The 23,528-nt window shown below is 40.5% G+C and overlaps 1 protein-coding gene across 1 annotated transcript in view; it reads right to left on the reverse strand.

The window, feature by feature from the left end:
* Positions 1–23,067, reverse strand: part of SCAMP1 (secretory carrier membrane protein 1) — a 42,606-nt gene extending 19,539 nt beyond the window's left edge. The window contains exons 1-4 of the mRNA XM_032096610.1: positions 22,881–23,067; positions 8,667–8,744; positions 2,315–2,413; positions 1,942–2,053 (exon numbers count right to left, since the gene is read on the reverse strand). Of these exons, the coding sequence (XP_031952501.1) occupies positions 1,942–2,053; positions 2,315–2,413; positions 8,667–8,744; positions 22,881–22,937 (346 nt within the window). The 5' untranslated portion in view covers positions 22,938–23,067. The remainder of the gene's footprint in view (positions 1–1,941; positions 2,054–2,314; positions 2,414–8,666; positions 8,745–22,880) is intronic.
* Positions 23,068–23,528: the final 461 nt, after the last annotated feature.

The raw sequence follows: 23,528 nt of genomic DNA on the forward strand, positions 1-23,528 counted from the left end.
CAGCAAGGCTTTGGACACTGTGTCCCATAACATCCTCATAAGTAAGCTCAGGAAATGTGGTTTAGATGAATGGACAGTGAGTCGGATCAAGGACTGGCTGAATGGCAGAGCTCAGAGGGTCAGGAGAGTAGAATCCAGTTGGAGGCCTGCAGTCAGTGGTGCTCCCCAGGGATCAATGCTGGGTCCAGTCTCACTCTACTTGTTTCTCACTGACCTGGATGAAGGGATACAAGGTTCCCTCAGCAGGTTTGCTGATGATACAAACTGGGGGGGTTGGCTGATACACCTGAAGGCTCTGCTGCCCTCTGGCTGGACCATGGTAGGCAGAAGAGCTGGATGGAGAGAACCCCAGTGAGGTTCAACAAGGGAAGTGCAGGGTCCTGCCCCAGGGAGGAATAACCCCAAGTACCAGCACAGGCTGCCCCACTAAAGAGCAGCTCTGCAGAGAAGGACCTGGGAGTCCTGGGGGATCACAAGGTGACAATGAGCCAGCATTGTGTCCTTGTGGCCACAAGGCCCAGGGGGATCCTGGGGTGCGTCGGGAAGAGTGTGGCCAGCAGGTCAAAGGAGCTGATCCTCCACCTCTACTGGGCCCTGGTGAGGCCACATCTGGAGTGCTGTGTCCAGTTCTGGGCTCCTCAGTACAAGAGAGAAATGGAGCTTCTGGAGAGTGTCCAGCAAAGGGTCACAAAGATGATGAGGGGTCTGCGGCATGTCTTATGAGGAGAGACTGAGAGAGCTGGGCCTGTTTAGTCTAGAGAAGAGAAGACTGAGAGGGGATCTCATCAATGCATATAAATATCTCAAAGGGGGTGCGAAGAGGTTGGTGCCAGATTCTTTTCAGTGGTGCCCAGATACTGGACAAGAAGCAATGGCAATAAACTAAAACACAAGAAGTTTCACTCAACATGATGAAGAACTTCTTTACACTGAGGGTGGCAGAGCACTGGAACAGGCTTCATGGACTGTCCCTCTCTGGAGACCTTCTAAACCCACCTGGATGCATTCCTGTATCACCTGCTCCAGGTGACCCTGCCTTGGCAGGGGGCTGGACAAGAAGATCTCCAGAGTCCCCTTCCAACTCTAACTATTCTGTGATTCATTGTAGGTCCCTTCCAATTGAAAGTATTTTATTCTATCCTACAAAATTCCCTGACAACTTGAATTACTAAGCAATTATGCAATTTAGAATTGTAACACTGCATATTCAAAAAAAGACCAGCATGTGTGAAAATGAAACAGAACCATGAAAAGACTAGATAAAGTCAACCTTGCACACGATGGTTTGCTTTGTTGGGTTTCAGGACTTTTTTCTGAACTTCAGTCTGAAGTTCTTCCTTTTGAAAACAAATATTCTCACAGATGTACTTGTAGCAAAGCATCTTCAGTTAAGACGACATAAATTTTCTCACATTTGTGAAACTGCTGTAAAAAACTGTTTGTTTTGCAGAGCACAGAGTTTGTAGCATACAAAAAACTAATAAAAGATTAGTAATAGAATAGATCTTTCTGCTATTTGTGTAGAATATTACGTTTGTAACACAGCAAAAATATGAAAATGTTTCCAACTAGAGAAGTTCTCCTACAGCTATACTGACAGATGAGAAATCAAAGAGATGTTACTTCAGGTAGTTTTACTTCATCTCAAAATGCTCCATTTCTATTCAGTAGAATTACTCAGATACTAATCTAGAACAAAAATAGCCAATAGAAGAGAGTAATATGCTACAGAAGCCACATTTAAATTTTTTTCAGTGAAAACCTGAAAGGACAGCCCAGTTTTTTTTCACTGTATGCATTTTCTCAAGGGAGATGAACTTCCTTTTCCTGAAGTCATTACAAAAATCCTTCTTCAATTGGCTTCACAATGTCACTGTAAAATTAAAAGTTTCTAAGAAAAACTGACATTTCTGAAACTTAAAGTATATTTTTCATGCGTACCCCCTTGCTGATTGAGACTCTGCATTTCCCTTTCTCTGCGATCTAGTTCAGCTGCTTTTCTTTCCAGTTCTTCTTGACGCTTTAGCAGCTCTGCCTGGGCCAAGGCATGCTCCTGAACAAAACAAATATCACCAGAGATTGATAAAAAGTATGCATATGGCATAAATATTCCAAGTCTTTTCACTATAATTAAGCATCTCCAGTTATGAAGACTGACCCAATATAGCACACATTCATGTATTAGCCAATTACTTAAAGGCAGTATTAATTTTAATTAGAAAAGCAATGCTTATTTACAAAATACATTGTTCCAGAAGTGTATTTAAATAATTGTAACTAAGAGGAACCTAGGGCCTAAAAGTTGCAGACAAACCTTTGCTATTTGTGTGTAGGAAGATGGTTCTTCTGTTGGTTTCATTATTGCTGGCTGGGTACTGGGTACATTAGGCATTTTCACATTTCCTGGAGGAGGCTAAGAAAACAAAAGACAGTAATAAGGAAACATTTTCCTATTCTAATAAACTTCATTATATCTGTAGGAACCAATCTAGTTGTTTTAAAGGAAGTGCTGCTAATAGAAACTGGCAACTTGATACGCTGCTTGCAATATTTACAACCTTTAAAAAAAAGACATCAACTGAGTTCTGTGGTGCAGCTTATCCTTCACTACTTTCAATAAACAGTCAAGGAATTTTAGGATTCAGTAGAAGTAAATGGAATTTTAATTTTGTTCAGACGTTAATGTTAATACAGACAGTTACTGTTTCAGAGAATTGCAGCACTTAACAGTCATCTATTCATATTCTGAAACACAATGTCATTTATTAATAACGTCTTCCAGAGCCTTCTACTTAACAAAGGTTTACATCACCTGGCTAACAAAAGAAGTAATGTACCATATTAAACTTTCAAATTCAGAATCCATAATCTATTGCTTGACTATTTTACCAATTTTTTGCTAGGTACTCCAGAATTTCTGCTAGGTTGATACATGTGTTAAGAATATAATCCCAGCAAAAGTTGCATTTCAGCCACTGTATTCAGAGGATACAGACTGTTCCTGAAATACAGTAGTATTTCTTTCATTAAGTACAGAAAAGAAGCGCATGTTTTTGCATACTACTTTGTTTTCATACTTACTTAGCTTCATACTGTGTGCACAGGTAAAAAAAGTTGTACTTGATCAAAACTATCTTAAATGGTAGAAGTTCAGTATGGCTTTAATGTGGTTTTTCAGGTTACTATTCAAAGATCACAACAACGCACAATAGGCACAGGTATTATAAATCATCTACTATAGATGCAGAACCTAGTGAAGAAAGCATTGTGGTCATAGAGCATTTCAAGTTGAAAGGGACCTATAAGGATCATGGAGTCCAACTTCAAACTTAAGTTGGTTAAGCAGGACTTTCCCCTCACAGACCAATGCTGGCTATGACAGCATTGTCTCTCAGGTGTTTTTCCCTTGCTCACAGAATAACCTTAATTTTACCAGGCACTGCAGTGAAACTTACTGGCCTGTAATTACCAAAGCCTTCCTTCTAAGTCTTGCTGAAAACTGGGACAACATTTGCCAGCTTCCACTCAACTGGTACCTTTCCAGACTACCAACACCATTGAAAAATAACATGGAGAAGACCCATGATATCATCAACCAGCTCTTTCAGTACACTGGGATGAATTCCATCAGGCCTCACTGACTTCATTCAGTTGGAGCAGTAAATCTTGGAACACCTTCAGAGTTTATACAGCCTTGAAGTCACAGGACTACAGGGGACCATCCCTGGGCCCATCATTGGTGTTAGAGGTAAAAAAGGCACTAAACATCTCTGCTCTGTCCACATGCCTATTTGTGAGGTGACTGACCTCATCAAGTAATGGACCAACATTATCTCTGCACATCCTTTTGCTGCTGACCTTTTTAAAAAGCCATTTTGTTTTCCACCACAGTGTTGTCCAGCTTGGATGCTCATTAAGCTTTAACCACACAAATCTCTTCCCTGCAGTGGCAGCCAGCCTCTGCAGCCCTCCTGTGTCATCTGTCTATGCTTTCAATGTCCATACACCTCCCATTTTTATTTAAGTTCTAGGAAAAGATTCCTGCTCAGCCAAGCTGGCCTTCTGCCCCATTTCCTTGAATTACAATACTTTGAATTTGCCTGCTCTTGAGCTCTTAAAAGATGGCTCTTAAAAAATTACCATCATGCTTTTTAAACTCAGTTTGCTCTAAGTCTTCCTGTCAAACTACCTATTTTTATAACCCTAATCAAAGCTGAGAAGCAAAAAAAATACCAGCTACTTACAATGAAACAAACAGAAGTATTCAAATGCCTTGGAAAATCATTTAGCTATCAAAATAATGCTCAACAAAAACCCCTGGAAAACACAGCTGCACAGTTTGGGCTTTTCCTAGAAGTAAGAAGTACTGAAGTTGTGTTAGTATACTCTCAAGTTCTAGCATTGTGCTTACACCCAGGGCTGCATCAAAAGAAGCTTGCCCAGAAGCGGCCCATGTCAGGGGAAGCATTTCTGCCCATCCCCTCTGCTCTCATGACACCCCAACTGGATTACTGCACCCAGTCCTGAGGCCCCCAGACTAAGAAGACCATGGACATAGTGAGTCCAGAGGAAGGACACCAAGATGATCAGAGGAATGGAGCACCTCTGCTGTGAGGACAGGTTGAGAGAGTTGGCACTGTTTAGCCTGGAGAAGAGAAGGCTCTGGGGAGACCTTATAGCACCTGGCAGTACCTGAAGGAACCCGACAACAGAGCTGGTAAAGGGACTTTTGACAAGGGCATGCAGTGACAGGACAAGGGGGAACAGCTTTAAACTGAAAGAGAGTAGGTTTAGATTAGATATTAGGAAGAAGTTCTTTATCATGAGGGTACTGAGGCACAGGAACAGATTGCCCGGAGAAGTTATGGATGCCCCATTCCTGGAAGTGTTCAAGGCCAGACTGGATGGGGCTTTGAACAATCTGGTCCAGTGGAAAGTGTCTCTGCCCACAGCAGAGGTCTGGAACTAGGCAACCTTTACCAACACCAACCATCCTATGACTCCTTGACTTGACAGTCCAACCCTTCCATCCTTCTGGAACCTGGAAGACTTGGTCTCATGTCAGGCATAACGACAATTTAAAAACAATACTTGATCCATGTTTCTTACCTCAGAAAAAAGCCACAGTCATCCTGTAAAATTTCTTGTATTTCTCCTTTCATACTCCATAGAATTATATTTTTGTTTGAATTGGAAAAGACCTTTAAAAGGTCATCCAGTCCAACCCTGCTGCAATGAGCAGGGACATCTTGAACTAGATCAGGCTGCTCAGAGCCCTGTCCAACCTGATCTTGAGTATTTCCAGAAATGAGCAAAGTCTGACTTACATTTCAGGATGAAGTTTTAGAATTCTGCCTTAGTTAATATAGAATTTACTAAGTATGCAAAATGAAACACACTTTTATTCCTTTATAGATCAGTATATACATGGAATAGTTGGGAAAGAATGATGCTGCCTGTTACTTCCTAGAACACAGTGAAGCAATTAAATACTGTGGGGGAAAACTCAAGACTCCCCAGGAAAACATGCTGAGCAGTAAGACTTAAGATACCAACTTCTGTTCCAGGAGATTGAAAAAGATGACCTCCCAAGATTCCTTGCAAGCTAGACCTGGCATATTTTGTCATACCTATCTGTTCATGTGCTGTTGGTTGCCTGTCCAGGTGCTATTGGTGTCTTAGGGACTTGGGTAGGGATGAGTGGCTCACAGCCTGCATGGGATTGACAAGTCATTCACAACAAGACAGGTGGTCAGCAATTCTGTCTTTTTAAGGGTACAAATCTTAACACTAATTACCTACACTTGTATTATGAAGACTGCAATAACCTCCTGTGAATGGATAAAGCCGTATCATGCTGTCTCACCACATTTTGACAAGGCAAGTACATCAGCTGTATTTGTTTTTACAGGAACTTTACTTCATAGATCCATGGTCTCTGACTGCTCGTTGACATGAATATACGGTATCTTGAAATTCAACCAAGCCCACTGTACAATAACCCTTTTTGTTTCAACCCCGGATGGTACTTCTGGGATTGATCTTTCTAATTCATGCCTTGCCGTCACAGCAGCACTGAGAGACAAAGTAAATCACTGAGACCTCTCTTAAAGAGAAGAATTTTTGTTAAAGAAACTTCTTCACCCTAGTTTTCCCACAGCAGAGTCCATGTTTGATTTCAGGCAGGTACCACAGTAAGGACAGCTTGAGCTGAGAGACACCTAGAAAAAAGAAATCCCTGGGCTTTTATAGCTTTACAACCTATGAACTCATTCTCCACGTGATCTTTATGTGCCCTGCATATGCCTTTTGGTCCCATACAATTTTTGATCTGGGGCCTACTAGTTCTTAATAGAATTCTTTATCTGTAGCTGTTTTTATCTGGATATATTGACGCTTCTGTTGACAGCGGCAGCTTCTTAATCTTTCAGTCTGCACTTGTCTTAGAGGTTTCCTTCACAAAATTAAGTAACAGTTCAAGATTAGCTCAACTTTTCAAGGTGAAAGTCAGCAGTTTGCAGCCTAAGGCTTCAGCAATAATCAATTTAAAAATAATCAGAATACAGTTTAAAAATTTCATCTAACTAAACTTGTTTTCAGCAGCTGACTGGAGATAAGTGTTCAAAAGACATTCTCTCTTGAATTGATTTCCTCATATGGGTGAAGCTTATTTACTGGGGGCAGGTTAAAACTTCCAAAAGAAGCCAGGAGTGGATGATCACTTTGGTTTCCTACAGACTTCTGTGTTTTTCTACTGTGTTTAGATACAAGATGGAAGGATAGGGAGCCACCCAGGAATTTGCTGAAAAAAAAAAAGTCCATTGAAATACATCTCTTGAAACAATGACTGAAAACCCAACTGCCCTAATGAATTTTTCCAATTTTTTTTAATGCAGCAATTTGAAATTGGTTGCTATATGCATTATTGTGTATAGGTATATATGGGTATACAGGCATATCTATATACACAGAGTGCCCAGAGAAGTTCAGGACTTAGAAGCAGGAAGAGATTAAAAGCTTTCTTTAACATGGTTTCATTAAATGATGAAGCAGAAATACTAATTGTATAATCTCATCTTCATTGCTGTTTTTCAGAAACATGAGGAAAAGACATAGTATAATCTCCATGGTGACTGTTGGAGCTAGAGACAAAACCACTGAGGATCAGCCAAGGATATTTAATTTGACATTTACACCATTCCCTGAATTTATCTTTTGTTGGCCCATCACAGGGGTCCCCCTCAAAGGGGTCCCCAGACCCTGCCCCAGAGCACCAGAGATGATGCAACAGACCCTCAGTGTTGCAAGGGACAGTGTCAAACCAGGCCCTGAAAGGGGAGACACGTGGGCGTTCCCACCTGGCCCAAAGCGTATATTAATCCACGGAATTCTGCACTCTTTGGCGTGTGGCGGTGTGTCGTGTGGTGGTGTGGTGTGCTGTGGCAGCGTGGTGTGGCAGCATGTAGCGGCGTGGCCACAGCAGCGATGGGGGACCCTCATCACCAGCAGACCAGTTGGAGGGGAGCAACGAGACATCGTTGGGACCCTCGGATGGGTGATATGCTTCCACCTAACCCCTGTCACCTCTCCCTGTTCCCCCACTCCCCCCACACACTTTTTTTTTCTATTTCTTTCTCTCTTTTCTCTTCCCTTCTCTTTGCCTCTCTACTATTAAATAAAATACATCCATTTTTTGGCATCAACATCTAACCTCATTTGGTTTTAATCTCGTTTCTGGGGATATTTTGAACCTTCTAAGTTCTTTCCGGTTTATGCACAGAGACTTAGCTTGCTTTGCTTTTCTGGGTCTAAACCAGATTGCAACAGCTATGCAACTTTGTTAAAATGCTGGTTTATATCAATGAACATAGAGCTCCTCTCTCACGACTGAATTGTGTCGCTCCATCCATGGCATTGCAAATACTCAAATATGAATACTCCCTAACAGTACTACCAGATTCATCATAAAAAATAACACTGCATTTTAAAAATGCAGTATTTGAATGTTTATAAATTGTATTGACAGAAAATAACCAGCCACACATTTTGCTCATCTTGCACAAGATCTTCACTATCAAAAGCAGCCAGTGAAAAATGCAGTTACAGTAGGAATTTAGTATCCCATTTCTTGTGTTCCTCACCACAACAGAAAAGCACAAGGTATGTTGAAATCATACAAATCAGAAACATAAAACATATTTATTTGACATAAATTTTTCCTTTCACTACTGCACCACTATTCAAAGCCTGTAGACTGTTATGGAAACACCATGTTTCCTCAATTCTGAGCAACATTTTCATTAAGTGAAACAGAAATCAAAATCAAAACCCTGATGGGGAAGTGTGCCACACTCATAAGCTTCAAAGCCAGTGAAAAGCAGAAAACTATAAGGACAGACTATCAGTAGGCTTATTAACAGGGAAAAAACTCAGTTCTGTTTTGGTCCCCTTTCAGAAGGCCACTCTTCCTTAACAAATCAAAGCTCTCTTAAATCAGCCGTGCCAATGCATCCTCCAAAAACCTAATGGAACTATCTATTCTTACGCATCTTCCACCATCCGTATCTAGCCCATCATACATTTTACAACATCAGTCCCAACTGTGAAAATAAAACCTCACAAACTAAAAAAGATTAACAGCATGATTAAGAAATAAATGTGCTTACTGTTCTTGAATCAGAGAACGGATTGTACTCATCAAGCCCTGGAGGAACATTTCTTGTCACTTGTGTAACAGAAGGATCCTAGAAGCGGAAACAGTTGCGTAAATTTATGCACATGTATATAATCAAAAAGTCAACACCCACACCATTATATCATATAAACTCAGATTTTCTTTCAAAGTAAAAAAGGTTTGTTTTCACTAAAGAAGTCTGTAAACATCCACCTCATTATCTCCAAAATAACATCATTTCATTCTGAGCTTCTTAAAAACCTAGATTAACGCAGTATAACAGAAACCCCATCTGTCATCTACTTGATTTATAAGGAAAAAAGTTCTCATCAAAGAAGGGAAAAAAACTCTAACCTGCTACGCTGTTGACTGGACTCCACGCCTAGACACTCAAAAAGTATAACAGAAGAAAAGAGCTTTCTCTAACCCTTGGATTTCCCTACCCAGAAGTACATCCAACCTCATCAGGAACAGAAAAAACATTTCATAAAAATGAAGCTGAAGAAATGGGGTCCCAAAATGCCAAAAGCACTTCTGATCTAGCTTCTACCTGAATTAGTAAAATTAAGGGAAAAGTTTATTTTCTTCTTTAATTAACGATACAGCAAGAAAGACTGCTTGAAATTTAGCTTCAGAAACTATTTCAGGAATGAAATACTTCTCTGTGCTAGAGACAGGCAGGCTTTGTTCTGCAGAAGAGCAGAAGTGCCCACCAAAATGGACCACACCACCTTAGCTTGAAAAAAACCTGTACTTATTCCATGTGATGGCTGGTCCCACCACATTGTTTCTGTGCCTTAAAGTTTTTGCATCTTCAGAATATACCATTGGACAAAAGGAAGGCTTTCTCGAAAATTAATAAATCCATTTATTCAATACTGCTAGTTACATTTATAGTTACATGAATGTACAAATGTACAATATTTTATACATACATCAAATACAAGAGAGCTATAAATACACTATTTACATATTTTGTAACAGTTATGTTTAGATATACATATTTTCTTATTTCCAACAGCCAAGTTCAACATTAGAAAACAAACCAGAGTTGATAAAGACTGAGAAGAAAATAAGTGTATACATTTATATATGTATTTACATTCATATTTCCTTTAAAGACAGATACATTTAAAACTTTACACAGGATGCAAAGAATAACAAGAAGGGGTTCTACAGGTATGTTAAGCAGAAAAGGAAGGTCAAAGAAGTTCACCCTCTGATAATGCAGCCGGTAATAATGGCAAACTGGTAACAATGAAGGAGGAGAAGGCTGAGGTACTCAATATTTTTGCCTCAGTCTTCAAAGGCAGCCTCTCTTCCCATACCTCTGAAGTGGATGGACAACAGGAGGAGAACCGGGAGAACAAAGTACTACCCACTGTGAGATAAGATTAGGTTCTTGACCAGCTGAGGAACCTGAATTCACCGAAGTCTGTGGGACCTGACAAGATGCACCTGAGAGTCTTGAGAGAACTGGCTGATGGAGTTGCCAATCCACTCTCCATGACATTTGAAAAGTTATGGCACTCAGGGCAAGTCCCAGGCGACTGGAAAATAGAAAACATGGTATCCATCTTTAAGAAGGGTAGAAAGGAGAACCCTGAGAACTACTGGCCTGTCAGTCTCACCTCTGTGCCTAGGAGATGATGGAACAGATCCTCCTGGAGGCTGTGCTAAGGCATGTGGGGGGACAGGAAGTGATTCAAGACATCAGTGACAAGTGTCTCTCAAGGATCTGTATTGGGACCAGTGTTATTTAATATCTTCATTAATAACATAGACAGATTGAGTGCACCCTCAGTGAATTTGCAAATGGCCCCAAGCTGAGCTGTGCAGTTGACACAGCTGAAGGATGGGATGTCATCCAGAGGCATGTGGACAAGCTCTAGGAGAAAGCCCATGGGAATCTTACGAGGTTTAACAAGGCCAAGTGCAAGGTGCTGCACCTGGGTCAGAGCAACCCTGGTATCAGCACAGGCTGGGGGATGGACAGATCAGAGCAGCCCTGCCCAGAAGGACTTGGGGGTGCTGGTGGCTGAGAGGCTGGACATGACCCAGCCATGGGCACTCACAGCCCAGAGAGCCAAACGTGTCCTGGGCTGCATCCAAAGCAGCGCAGCCAGCAGGGCCAGGGAGGGGATTCTGCCCCTCTGCTCTGCTCTGCTGGGACCCCACCTGCAGTGCTGCATCCAGCTCTGAGGTCCCAGCACAGGAAGGACATGGAGATGTTGGAGCGAGTCCAGAGGAGGCCAACCAGAGGATCAGAGGGATGGTGTTGCAGTGGGGATCCTGCAACATGCATATACTAAACCAGGAGTCCCGTGGAAAGGAAATATATATGGACAGACAGATTCTTGCTAGATGTTTCAGAGATGTTTATTTCTCCAGCCGCATGGCCGGGGCTCTGCCGAGGAACTGCTCCAGTCACGGGACCAAGGGTCCTTCTGCCCGCGCAGGGAACACAAACCAACCAGTGGGAACGAGGCTGAGCAGGGACAGGGAAGCCCCGTGTCTGTGCCCTCAGGGCCCCTCTCCCAGGGCTGCACGGCAGGGGAGGGACCCCAACAGGATGGAGCATCTCTCCTATGAAGACAGGCTGAGAGAATTGGATTTTTTCAGCCTGGAAAACAGAAGGCTTAAGGATGACCTAATTGTGGCCTTCCAGTACCTGAAGGGGCCTACAAGAAAGATGGAGAGAGACTTTTTACAAGAGCATGCAATGACAGGACAAGGGGCGTGGATTCAAACTGAAAGAGAGTAGGTTTAGGTTAGATATTAGGAAGGAATTCCTTACTGTGAGGGTGGTGAGACACTGGAACAGGTTGCCCAAGGAAGTTGTGGATATCCCATCCCTAGAAATGTTCAAGGCCAGGCTGGACGGAGCTCTGGGCAACCTGGTCTAGTGGAAGGCGTCCCTGCCTACGGCAGGGGGGACAGAACTAGATAATCTTTAAGGTCCCTTCCAACCCAAGCTGTTCTATGATTCTATTGCATAAATGTCAAAATTTTTTAAAAATACAATAAGTGACTTAATCTACATTTAAGTAAATACACAAATTATTAAGCTAAATTTAAAAAAACCCAAATTTAAACACAAAATCTGCCTTCTTAGAATCAGCATCTATTATGGCATTAGGTTAGTCTTGTTAGCAGAAGCTTTATCTGCCAATGTAGGAAGATGACTTTCTTCATGGCTGCAGTCAACTTATTTACAGCTAGAAAAAAACAGGTTAGAACACCTATCAGCTCTAAAATCCTAAGGGACAGAGCAAATGAGAACAACTCTGTTTTTCCCAATAGCTAGCCACAAAATTATTCATTAGAGGCAATTTTAAAAGTTTGCTATAAAAAAGCTTAAGAAAAATCATTGCATCAAAAATTAATTATATGTTGCATATTTAAAACAAATTCACGTACATAAGCATACTTAAAACAACACCCTTCTGGTCACAAAACAGTTTTTGTTAAAGCTTACATTTAGTTGCAAAGCAGTATTTTAATGGTCACTGAACAAGAATCACCCTTTCTAAAAATGTACACAAAACAATGTTAAATGCAATTCAACATCAGCTTTCCTATATTTGACTCACACTTTAATTAGGTATTTCAAAAAAGCCATGCGGGTGACAGTCTCCCTCACAAGTCTGCAGTAGTTACCATCCTAGACTCGATACATTGTTACAACTAAAGTATCATCAGGTCTTGCATAAACTGGTAAACTAATTCCTTGTTACCATTTTCTTTGGTTAAATGGCTATCACAAAATACCGTGCAGCTGAGGGACAAAAAAGAAGGAAAGCATGGTCTGGTGAGCGTGTTTCTTGTCAAAATTCAACGAAAAATTACTTGAAATGTTGAATAGAAAAGTACATAAAAAATAAGGGAATCATTAAATATATCATTTGAATTACACATTGGTTTACTAGATTCATCAGTACAAGATCAAAAAAGATGAAGTTAAAACAAAGTTAATACAAATAAGACAATTTCATAATTCAATATCCAGAATAGTAGAAAGCTGTATATAGCTGAAAACTTTTATCTTATTGTGGTGTGTGTATTGTAGCCAGCAGCAAAGCCCCCAAACTGGTTGCTCACTCACTGCTCTCTGCAGTGGGATGAGGGAGAGAACTAAAAAGGAAAAAACAAATAAAACTTGTGGTTGTTACGAAAAAATACAGTTTAAAGGTGGGAGGGGAGAGGGGAAGGTAGAAGCAAAAAAAAAAAAGGCAACAAAACTCCCCAAGTCATGCAAAGGCAATTGCTCACCACCTCCCACCAATAGACACATGCCCATTCAGTTTCTGAGCAATGGTTGCTTGGAACAGACCCCCCCACTACCACCACCACCAGCACTGCTGCCAAGCACAATGTTACACAGCATGCAAGATCCCCCTGCTCAGCTGGGGTCAGCAGTCCTGCCCGTGTCCCGTCCCAGCCCCTTGCCCAAGTCTATTCCCTGAGGAAGCAAGAGTGTGAAAACAAAGGTGGTCTTGGTGCTGTGCAAGCACTGCACAGCAATGTGCAAGCACACTGGTGCCTTCCCAGCACTGTTTTTGTTACAAATCTGAAACACAGCAAGATAAGGACTGCTACGAAAAAAATTAACTCCATCCTAGTCAGACCTAGTACACTTATTCCAGTCTTTACATGTTAATGTCAATTAGCAGAGCATAAAGCACTTTGTTCATGCTTTCAGTATGATACCCCTCTCAAAAATGTTCTCATATAATTCCCTCTTTTAAACAGAAATGTTCAAGTATAGACACATAAGCAACTTGTGATCACTAACCATCAGCCACACAGTGAAACAGCAGGTCTAATTATTATTACTTGAATAGCACTTAGCATTTTAGGTTGAATTAGCTGCTTAAGAAGTGTATTTCAACACTGAAGTTGTGTTTGAAGAGTGCACTACTAACCAAATAACTCAGCCCAATTGCGCTTGCAGACAATAAATTCAATTACTTGAATAACTACAATATCAGACTCATAAGACCCACTGAACAGCAGCCATTTCTGAAATGCACAAAACAGTGGTCAAATTCAGAAGAGCAATCTATATTCAGAAATATATAAACAGTTTCTAATAAATAGTAAGTATCTGATGAAAGAAAGCCTTTTTTTCCTCAAAGTGTTTCAGAGAAGACCAGGGCCAAAAAGCTCCTCAGATCTCTTTGTACATCTACTGTGACATTCTAACACTCAAAATGAAAAGAAACATATGCTGAGACAACCAAGGGTAATAGAGCAACAGTCTTAGCACTCAAAAGTAAGTTGAACACTTAAACACACACAGTGATTAAAGCAAGAAGCCCTCTATCTGAAGTCCATTCCCATTTTGCACTAACAATTGCTACACCTCTGCCAAATACTACTATTGTTTGCTAAAGTAGCAGCAGCTCTAAAAAAAACCTGAATGACCCAGAGGACATTCAGTAACAGTGCTATTCAAGTAAAGTTTCATTACTTAGTAAAGAAAGAAAATTACAGTTGTATTGAAATACACAAATTGAACACCACCACTGCAAGTAGCACTCAAATTCTGTACTCAGAAAACTTGAATTACACAGTCTGGACTACAGCAGAAGTTTGTGACACAGAAAGACTCAAAATAAACCAGTCATCACTGGAAAAGAGGAAATCTCACAGCTGAAGGAGGCAAATACCAGCCTAGAAATTTGCATCTCTCCTATAACTCATTCATTGCTAGAACTATCCTCAGCTCTTCACAGTCAGGGTGCCCACGTGTAGGTGCTATACTAATTGTTCTGAACACCTACAGTGCACAAATGACTGATGCCAACAGGAGCTACACTTCATATTTCAAAAGACTACTTACAATATTTCTGAAGAAATTAGACCTCACATCCCACAAAACACAAAGAATTGTTTTGAATCATTTACCTTATACTCACTGCATCTCATTTTAAAAATGGAGCAAATGCCAACTCATCTAAACACAGTGAGGAAAACCGTGAAGCACTCATACTCACTACTGCAGAATAAAAAAACACATTAAATTTAAAAATTGTTCAGGGTTTGAATAATGAATACAAATAATAAATGTTGTGCAGGACGACATACTCAGACGAAGTGGCATTTAAATGAATGCTATCAAATTTCTGTGTTGCATGACATGCATATTCTAATGGTTAAAAACAGTAAAAACCAATATTCCACAGGAATAAGTGAATCTATGCTGTAGTAATTTATTTTCCATATCTGATATTCCACTCAGCCTTATCCCACCTAAACTCCTGCCAGTTCAAACCTGGAGCTTCTGACCTTTTTACTTAACTATTAGTCATACAACCACAGAACAGAATTAAAAACAGACTATTTTTCATATCCAGCCACTGTAGCTATTGGTGCATTTAAGCCACACACAATCATTTCAGATGACATTTTCAAGATCTGAAATAGTCTAGGAGACCAAAGTTTTAAGAAAGTAGCAAAATTTAAGTTAGTCATTTTCCATCTAAATCTTTCATTTTACCTGCTTCTTGCAGCCTTTCTCCTATAATGTCCATCTCAAAAGCAAATATTAAGCACACTTTTTTTAATCCCTACGAGACAGGTTCAAGCAGCAACCTACTTTTTATGCCAAAAATGGAAAAGTCAGGAAAAACATCCCAACAAACAGGAACACAAATTAACAAAACACACCCAGAACAAACAACACATTTATATTTCACATTCGTAAGGGCACCTACAGAAGTACTGAAAACATCTTCTGTGCCAAACTAACAAATTATGCTCACATCACTCAGATAAAATTAACTGAATACCCAGTTATCACAGAGGGTGTACAAACACAATTAACTACAAACGAGAATGTTTAAAACAGAGCAGAATAATCCATTCTATGTGAGCTGCTGCAGCTATTTAAAAAATAAAATTGTTGTCTAGGAGACCAAAACTAGTCATCAGCTACCAGTTCCACTAACACAGAAGACACTAGCAAATAAAAGACTGAAGTAAATAAATCTGTAACAATGCTTGGTATTACTGTTCACTGCATATGGGTCCAGAATTGTTCCACCATCAGTAAAATACTTTGATAGAATACATAATCTAGTAATAATCCAAAAAAGACCATCAGCTAAGTTTACATTTTTAGTTGTGATTTTGATTTCTTTACAGTGAAGAGAATATAGTGAATTAGGAATCAGCCCCTCCAAACTGTCATTCATACTGCAGAAAAAACTTTTCACTTAGTGGGATACCCTCTCTTCTACCAAGAAGACAAAAGCATTTCCTGCACAGAACATTTTTTCAGTTTAGTCCCAAGGACCAGCCGGGAAGTAAAAGCAGTATTTTATTGCAGAGGTCAGGAAATGGGGCTTATAAACACTGAACACTGACTTGGATAGAGATTATAGTGTTTTTACAACACATCAGCAATTGAAAACAATTTCAAATAAAGATCACTTAAGCTAAACAGAACCAAAAAAAATAGTAGGAATGAGGAACAGGGAAATATGCATAAAATACATTTACAAGGAAAAGAACAGGAAGAACAAAGGTAACTACTAAGAATAGGATAGTAAGATAAATTTTTAATCCTCACTGACAAGGGCAAGAATGAAAGACAAGTATCTTCCAAGAACTGGATACCAGGAGTATTGTACATCAAAAGAACACAATAATCATGCTGATTAGAAAAAAGCATAAAACTAAAATGCTCTGCTTAAATGTGACGATTTTTCTTTTTTTTTTCTTTTTGCCTTTTTTTTTTTTAAATTTACACAGAATTCATAGGACAGTGCCAAATATCTGAGGAAGCAGACAGAAGTCTACCTCGTTATAAAAAGATTAAAGAGAAACAATATACTATGAACATCAAAATGAATTTTAAAAGAAGAGAACTAATTATTTTTAGTGAATGAAATAAAAAGAAGTAAACATGGATAACACTTCATCAGTTACACATCTCCCTAAGTACAGCTAAGAGACAAATAAGCTACAGAAGAAGACTGTAGAAATCTTAATTTTTTACCTTAGCTCTATGTTAACAATGATCTTTCAATGCCTAGAATAGTTGCAAACCAAGAAAACAGTTCTCCTCAACACAAAAGCTCCTAAAATAAAGTATCGTTATATTAATTCACTGTATCAATCCTATAACCTCCCTCATCAGTCACTGGCTATCCTTTAGTTCTGCCACCCTACAATTTTTCTCTTTTATTTCAAGATTCCCACACGTAAGCCTTATGCAGCCTACTGCTTCACCAGTCACTGACATCAACCAGTCTTCACTTTGAAACTTCTTCGGCATTTACTGTTTCATAACCTCACCTTCACCTAGCTGTACATTTTTTCTTTTGCGTTTTGTGCTGGAAGGAAGCTCCCAGAAAGCAAAAGAGGCATAACCCAACCACTCCCAACTACTCAATATTCTCAGTAAAGGTGTCATTCCTATAAAGTCTGACTGTATTACAGAAGCCAGAGGTCTACCAAGACTGGATTCAGACCAGCGAATCCATGAAGGGGAAAATCATGGGATTAGCTCCACAAATCTAACAAAATCAATCCTGACCAACTAGGATTTCTTACCCTACCACTCGAACCGAAAGGCTTTTAGATGAATAGGATATTTTTTTTCCATTTCCAGCTAAGTTCTCCATTGATTACTATAACTTATTCCCTATACCAAATTCATAATAGCCTTTTTCTAAATAGGAGCAAAATAATAGCACACGCTTAAGTAAGAGTTCATCCTGAAGTTTTGTGGATTTTCATTTTGGCGGTGGGAGGAGGTTATAGTAACAGTAACTGTTGTACTTCCTGCTCTCTGTGGAGTACTCCCTAAGATAACACCACTGGGTCAGAAAATTAAGCAAAAATGCAACACAAAATGCCTGAAACTACTGGTCTGACTTTTTTGATTTCTTAACCAAAGAGAAAATTATCCAACACACTTTTCATAAATAGGTTCTGGAGTGTTTCTCAGTCCCACAAGACCCACACATTGAATAAATGAACATTGAATAAACATTTATAAAAAATTATTTCTGGACTTATAATAATAAAAAAATAAAAATATCCTAGTAGCCGCAAAACAGTTCTTTCATAATTCCAAGTTTTTCAAGTTTAACATATTGATCACTTACCAGCCATTTTCCTATCCCGTCATTAAATGATGTTCAAATAGTTTTCATTCCCACTCTGCCAGAACACAATTATTAAACTGAATAATGCAGAAGTAGCCCACTGGGATTTCTTATACTTGGCTTTTGAGTGGTGCCTGTTATCTGTCATATCCATCACATGAAAGCAGTGCTGTGAAGGGTTCTAAGCTACTGAGAAGACAAGGTCCCCACCTCTGAAACGTAAAAGAACTTCAGAGGCTGACAAGGTCAAATTTGTCCTAAAGTTTGCACCAGCCTCATCTTGCAATGGAGTACTGGATGCCTAAAAAATTACCACCTCCATCTCACAGCTGTTCTCAAATTGTTCTCCTTTCCCAGCTCTGATATGTGTGTTATGTTCCTCTTTGCACAGTATACAGTGCAATAAAAACACTATGCAATATGTGCTAACACTTCAGTGAAAATCTAGGGAGAAAAACACAGTTATAACAGATACTGAATAACGACTACAACACTTCGCAGTTTTAATAGATTACAGTGCAGTTACAGCACTGGTGAAGTGTCCTCTTGAAAGCCAACTACCATGCAGAACAGCTAAAGGACAACCCACTACCACAATGTTCAGCATTAAATTATGCAAGGTTTAGGGGAGTTCGTAATTTTTGAAGACATGAAGGGAAACCAGCTAGTAGAAGTCAGAAAAAATATCAGTATTTTATGTCCTTTACTAACTTTAGGACAGACAACTTAAATCAGTATATTTTATAGTCAGATACAAGAATTAAAACACAGTTATGCACATAGGCATGAGACAAAACTTCTTCATTCTAAAGCTACACAAACACTTTATACAATAAAGTGTCCCAATCCTTAAAAAAAAAAAAAAAAAAAAAAAAAAAAAATCAGGACTTCTCTTTCTTCCTGTAATTTTCTATCACTTTAGCTTCACTTCAGCAACCAAGGTATAAATTGTATAGATTCTGCTGCCATAGAAGGTAACAGTCATTTGCACCATTGCTTTCAGTATCAAACCTCCACGTTGCATTTCCCGCCAAACCAGAGAGAAGATTAATTTGTGGTCATATGAGTCAAGATTAAGTGTAATACCCAATTTATAATTGGAATTACTTCTGCACTTAGCTCTAGTGACTCAAGTAATCCTGTGACCTCAGTGGGAGCAATTCAGTGCCATTTTTAGGTATCTTAGAGCATCTCAGCAATCCAAACAAGAATGTCAGTCATAACAGAACTATGTAAGATGTGTCTTTTTGGAGCAACAACTCAAACGTAACCGCAGTTTGGATACCTAATGCCACTCAAAGAAACTACTCAAATGCTTAGCATTACATACATTTGAGGTTTTCTTTGATTGTGCGCTCCCACACAGAAACTGACCCAGAAAAAAATCTTCCTATCTCATACTGGTTAGGCTTTTCCTTGAAGGTCACCATTCACATTTGAACAGAAATGTACCTTAGTTTTCAGGCCTATCATAATTTCTATAGTGCCAGATACATGCATCTGCACAGAGCAAGCATATCAGATGAACTGGCCCAATAGACTTCATCACACAACTCAGTCTTTGTCGTTCTCATTCTACAGCAACCAAAAAATAACTGTTTCAAGTTTCAATAACTAACAGTCAGTTTTCAAACCTTCTGCTGCCTATCTGCCAAGATTCAAAGGTCTATAAAATTCATAGTTCTACCTAAAAAAACTTCTCTGAGTAGTAGGATTGTTCACTTATAAAAGAAAAAAGAAAAATCAAACCAAGAACACAGAACCAACAATTTTTATTGTAGATGAACTGCTGATTGTTTCAGAGTAAATGATACTTACACTGAATTTTGAGACTGCTATTTCAGAACCTTTGTAACTGTATCACCTCCCTAGACAGAAGACTACAACTATCAACTATCCTATGACATTAAAAAAAAAAAAAAACAACAAACCACAAAGTGACAGCTACATTAGAAATGTGCCTTTGTTTTGTCATACAAAATTTATTTCATGCTGCTTTAGCCTATTCAAGATAAACCGTCAGGATCCTAAAGGTTCCCAAACACCTTATAAGTGGTCAGACCCCACTCCTTACTAACACCTCACCTGGTCATCAGAGGACTGCTGGCTGACCCTGTTTACTTTCACTGGACATGATCCTGATTCTGACTTGGCTTTCTAATTTGGGCTCAGATCTGTCTCCTCTCTATAGACTTGCCCAGCACCGAATGCAGTTACCATTACCACATCTGTGCTGCTCACCCTTTTTGGGTGCTGTGGGACTGCACCATTTGTAAGTGAGAACTTGACAAAGTGTGAATTCACGCTCACAGGCTATGACAAGTGCTTCTTAGTAAACGAAATTAAATAGATTTCATTACTAGCTTGCTTCCAATTATGATATCTGAGGTTACACCAACTGTGTACTTCTTCACACTGCTGCTACATCGTAACATATACATATAACAGGATTCTCACATCTTCATTGTTATGGTACATGAGTGCATTTTTTTCTGCACAACTTTAACATGATCAAAAGCTTGTAAATGTTAGCATGTCACTTATATGTTTGTTTGAGTACCCTCTAGTCTTTCAAAAAACCCCATCTTTTGGCTTTGTTGGTATGGCATTCAGAAGACATTTATTTAGAGAGGAAAACTATGACTTCAAAAGCATATCTGACTCTGGATTCAGTTCCAGTTTGTTGCTTTTTTAAAGCAACAAAGAGTAAAAAAAAAACAAAAATGCAAACGTTAGGTAGCCGCTTGTCTCAAAATCCACAGCATTTCATGATCAAGCCAGGTAAGCTAATTTCAGGTTCTCCAGCAGATAATTTACTTTTAGACTTCTGAAAGTACTAACTACCCAAAATATTGAGCACAGTACATGTTTATGCTTTACCTTTCTCTTTCCAGAGAACACTTTTATTTGATTTAACATCAAGCAAGAAGCTCTGCTCTAATCTTTTTATTAAAAAGCGTAAGAACAGTCACAGGAAACCTCCCATGTAGATCACAGATAGTCAATAAAACCAAAATATTTAAGAAAAAAAGGATCTATCTTTAGACCTTGGCAACAACTCTTCCACCTGATGCCTTCCCACGCCTTCTCTGCCACACTACTTTGTGATTTCACATTAGCACAGGAAGTAGCTTCAAGAGCAAAGAAAACAACTAATCACATCATACATAAAATTATCAAGCAAAGACAGAAATACAAGTACATAAGGATACAGTGTTTTGACAACATGATTTAGGCTGTCAGAGTCCATCTGGAAATACTGGTTCTATGCGTAAAGTATTTTAAAACACACAGACAAAACTTACATATATACATGCATTAATACCCACTAATTTCAAAGCTGTTTTGCCATCAAGCTTTCAGTTATATATGAGACCTTTTGCCCCTTCAAGTTAAATGCACAGGTAATAAAGGTATGCAAAGATTATCTTTTGTGGGCAGTAGAATGTGACAGAAGTTAGCAAAGACTGAAGGAAAGGAAAAAAGCCTCTGAAAAAGTACACGGCTTTCTGGAATCATCTTCTGCAAATAAAGAAATCCAGGCAGAGAGCTTCAAGTTACAGAAAAGCTGTTATAGTCTTTTTATCATGATGCACTGCAGATGAGAAGCAAAGCATGGATTCTGCCCAACAGTTACAACAGAAGTCTTTCTCTGAAAAGAAACTGGAATAAGCTTTTGCACTTTAAGCAATGTCTTCAAACTGGAAGTATAATTCAGGTACGTGCCTAGTTTAGGTCTCACAACACTACACAGGACCAGTTACATGGTCTGATGAGCACTGCAGAGGCAGCTACACTGCGCCTAATACCCCTCACTGCCCTGGATTTTGCTAGATGTTATTTAATTAACTATTACAAGAAGTATGGAAGTAGGAAGAGAAGCATAATGTATTTCTGTTGCTGAAAACACATTCCAGAATGACACCTTTTCAGTGCTTGGTGCCAAAAAGAACAGTGCTCACTGAGATTGGTACCAGCCCAAACTATTGTTGGCAGCAGACTTGACACCAGGACTTGTGCTCATCTGGAACGTCATTGCATTCTGTACAACAAGTGAAAACAGATCTTAGCCTAAGGAATTCTAGCCTAATGAATACTATCACCTATGTTTTATGACCACAAAAACTAAACTAATGATTCAGACAAACTCTAATGAACAAACATGAGGAACGTTATGCTCCCAGCATCTATGTGAACAGAAGTATGCTTGAAATGTGGCAGCTCAATTTTTAAAAAGCTTAATTATTCCAGCTAACATTCCAAACTCGCTGCCATATACTATTGGGTGTGCTTTGAAGTGTCTGCAAGAAGTTCAGTAATATTATGAAAGTAGGTAGCTTCAGAAGTTAGTTGAACTAGATCCAAATAAAAAAGAAAGAAAAGAACATGAGTGGAAGCATCCAGGGAGGTCAGTTGGTTTTGACAGCTGAAGCCAGTGAAGAAAGAATTCACAGCTGTATGACAAGTCAACAGTGCAAAACCTAAAAGCTTTATAGTACATTACAATAATGCAGTTTGAGATGCAGCACAGAAATCTTGTCCAGTTATTGGTACCCTGATTATTTCAGACATAAGGTAAGGGAACCAGTAAGCTTGAAGGGGGTGGGAGGAGGCTAGAGAAGAAAAAGAGGCTAAATTCACTAATTCATTAAGCTCAACTATTTGGCTCAAGCAGACGAAATAAAAAAGACAGTAGTAGTGCTACCCCTAGCACAAAGCTAGGGTCAAAAAAACCCAAAAAAAACCAACTTTTCTTTTTTTTCCATCGAAATAACGCAAATGAAATAAAACTTGTATTATTTTAGCTACAGAAGGAAACATGGAACCCTGAAGTCGTGAAACGCTGTTTATCCTCCGCGCCCTGCCCCCACCCCCACTCCGAGCCTCCACGGCCCGCTGAGGGTAGAGACCTCGGCCCGCAGCTCCCACGGGGCCCTTGCCTTCCCTCCTTCCTTCTTTATTCCCTTCCCCCCCTTTCCGTCTTTCCTTCCTTCTTTCCTTCCTTCCTTCCTTCCTTCCGCGGGATGCCCGCGGCTCCGCGCAGACCGACACCAAGGAAACCTCACGGCCGCCCGCCGCCCCCTCACCTTGAAGGGGTTGTTGAGGTCCGGGTCGGCGAAGGGGTTGCTGTCAAAGTCCGACATGGCGGGGGCAGGCAGGCGGGCGGGCGCGGCGGTCCCCGGACGGCGGCTCTGCCCCTGCGGCGGCGCCCGACAGTGCCCGGAGCAGGTGTCCCCCCCGCCGCTGTCACAGCCGCTGTCACAGCCCCTGTCACAGCCCCGCGGCCCGGGCCGAGCCCGCCCCCGCCGCACCGACCGGCCACGGACCGCCCAAAATGGCCGCCCCGGAAGTGAAGTGCGGGGGGGAGGGCTTTGCGACGGCCCTGGGAGGGAGAAAGGGATAAAGGCGGAGCGGCTGCACCCGGGGCGGGTGGGGGTAGAGTTTGTGCCTGAGTCGGGCCGCTCCTGGGGCGTGGGCGTGGGCGTGGGCGTGGGCGTGGGCGTGGGCGTGGGCGTGGGCGTGGGCGTGGGCGTGGCGAGAGGAGTGCGGAGTGCGGGAAGGGCCGGATCGCGGCCTGGCTGAGGGTTGGGCATAAGCTGTTGGTGGGCGGACGCGCCGTTGGGGGCTGTTCTCGGTCGCAGCTGCTCGTGGGGGGCAAAGGGGGATGTGTGCCGCGCCTTCGGTAGCCATTTCTGGCTCGGAGCTGTGGAGGAAGGAGGACCGGGGACTCCCCG

The sequence above is a fragment of the Corvus moneduloides genome, chromosome Z, assembly GCF_009650955.1.
Source record: "Corvus moneduloides isolate bCorMon1 chromosome Z, bCorMon1.pri, whole genome shotgun sequence".
NCBI lineage: Eukaryota > Metazoa > Chordata > Aves > Passeriformes > Corvidae > Corvus > Corvus moneduloides.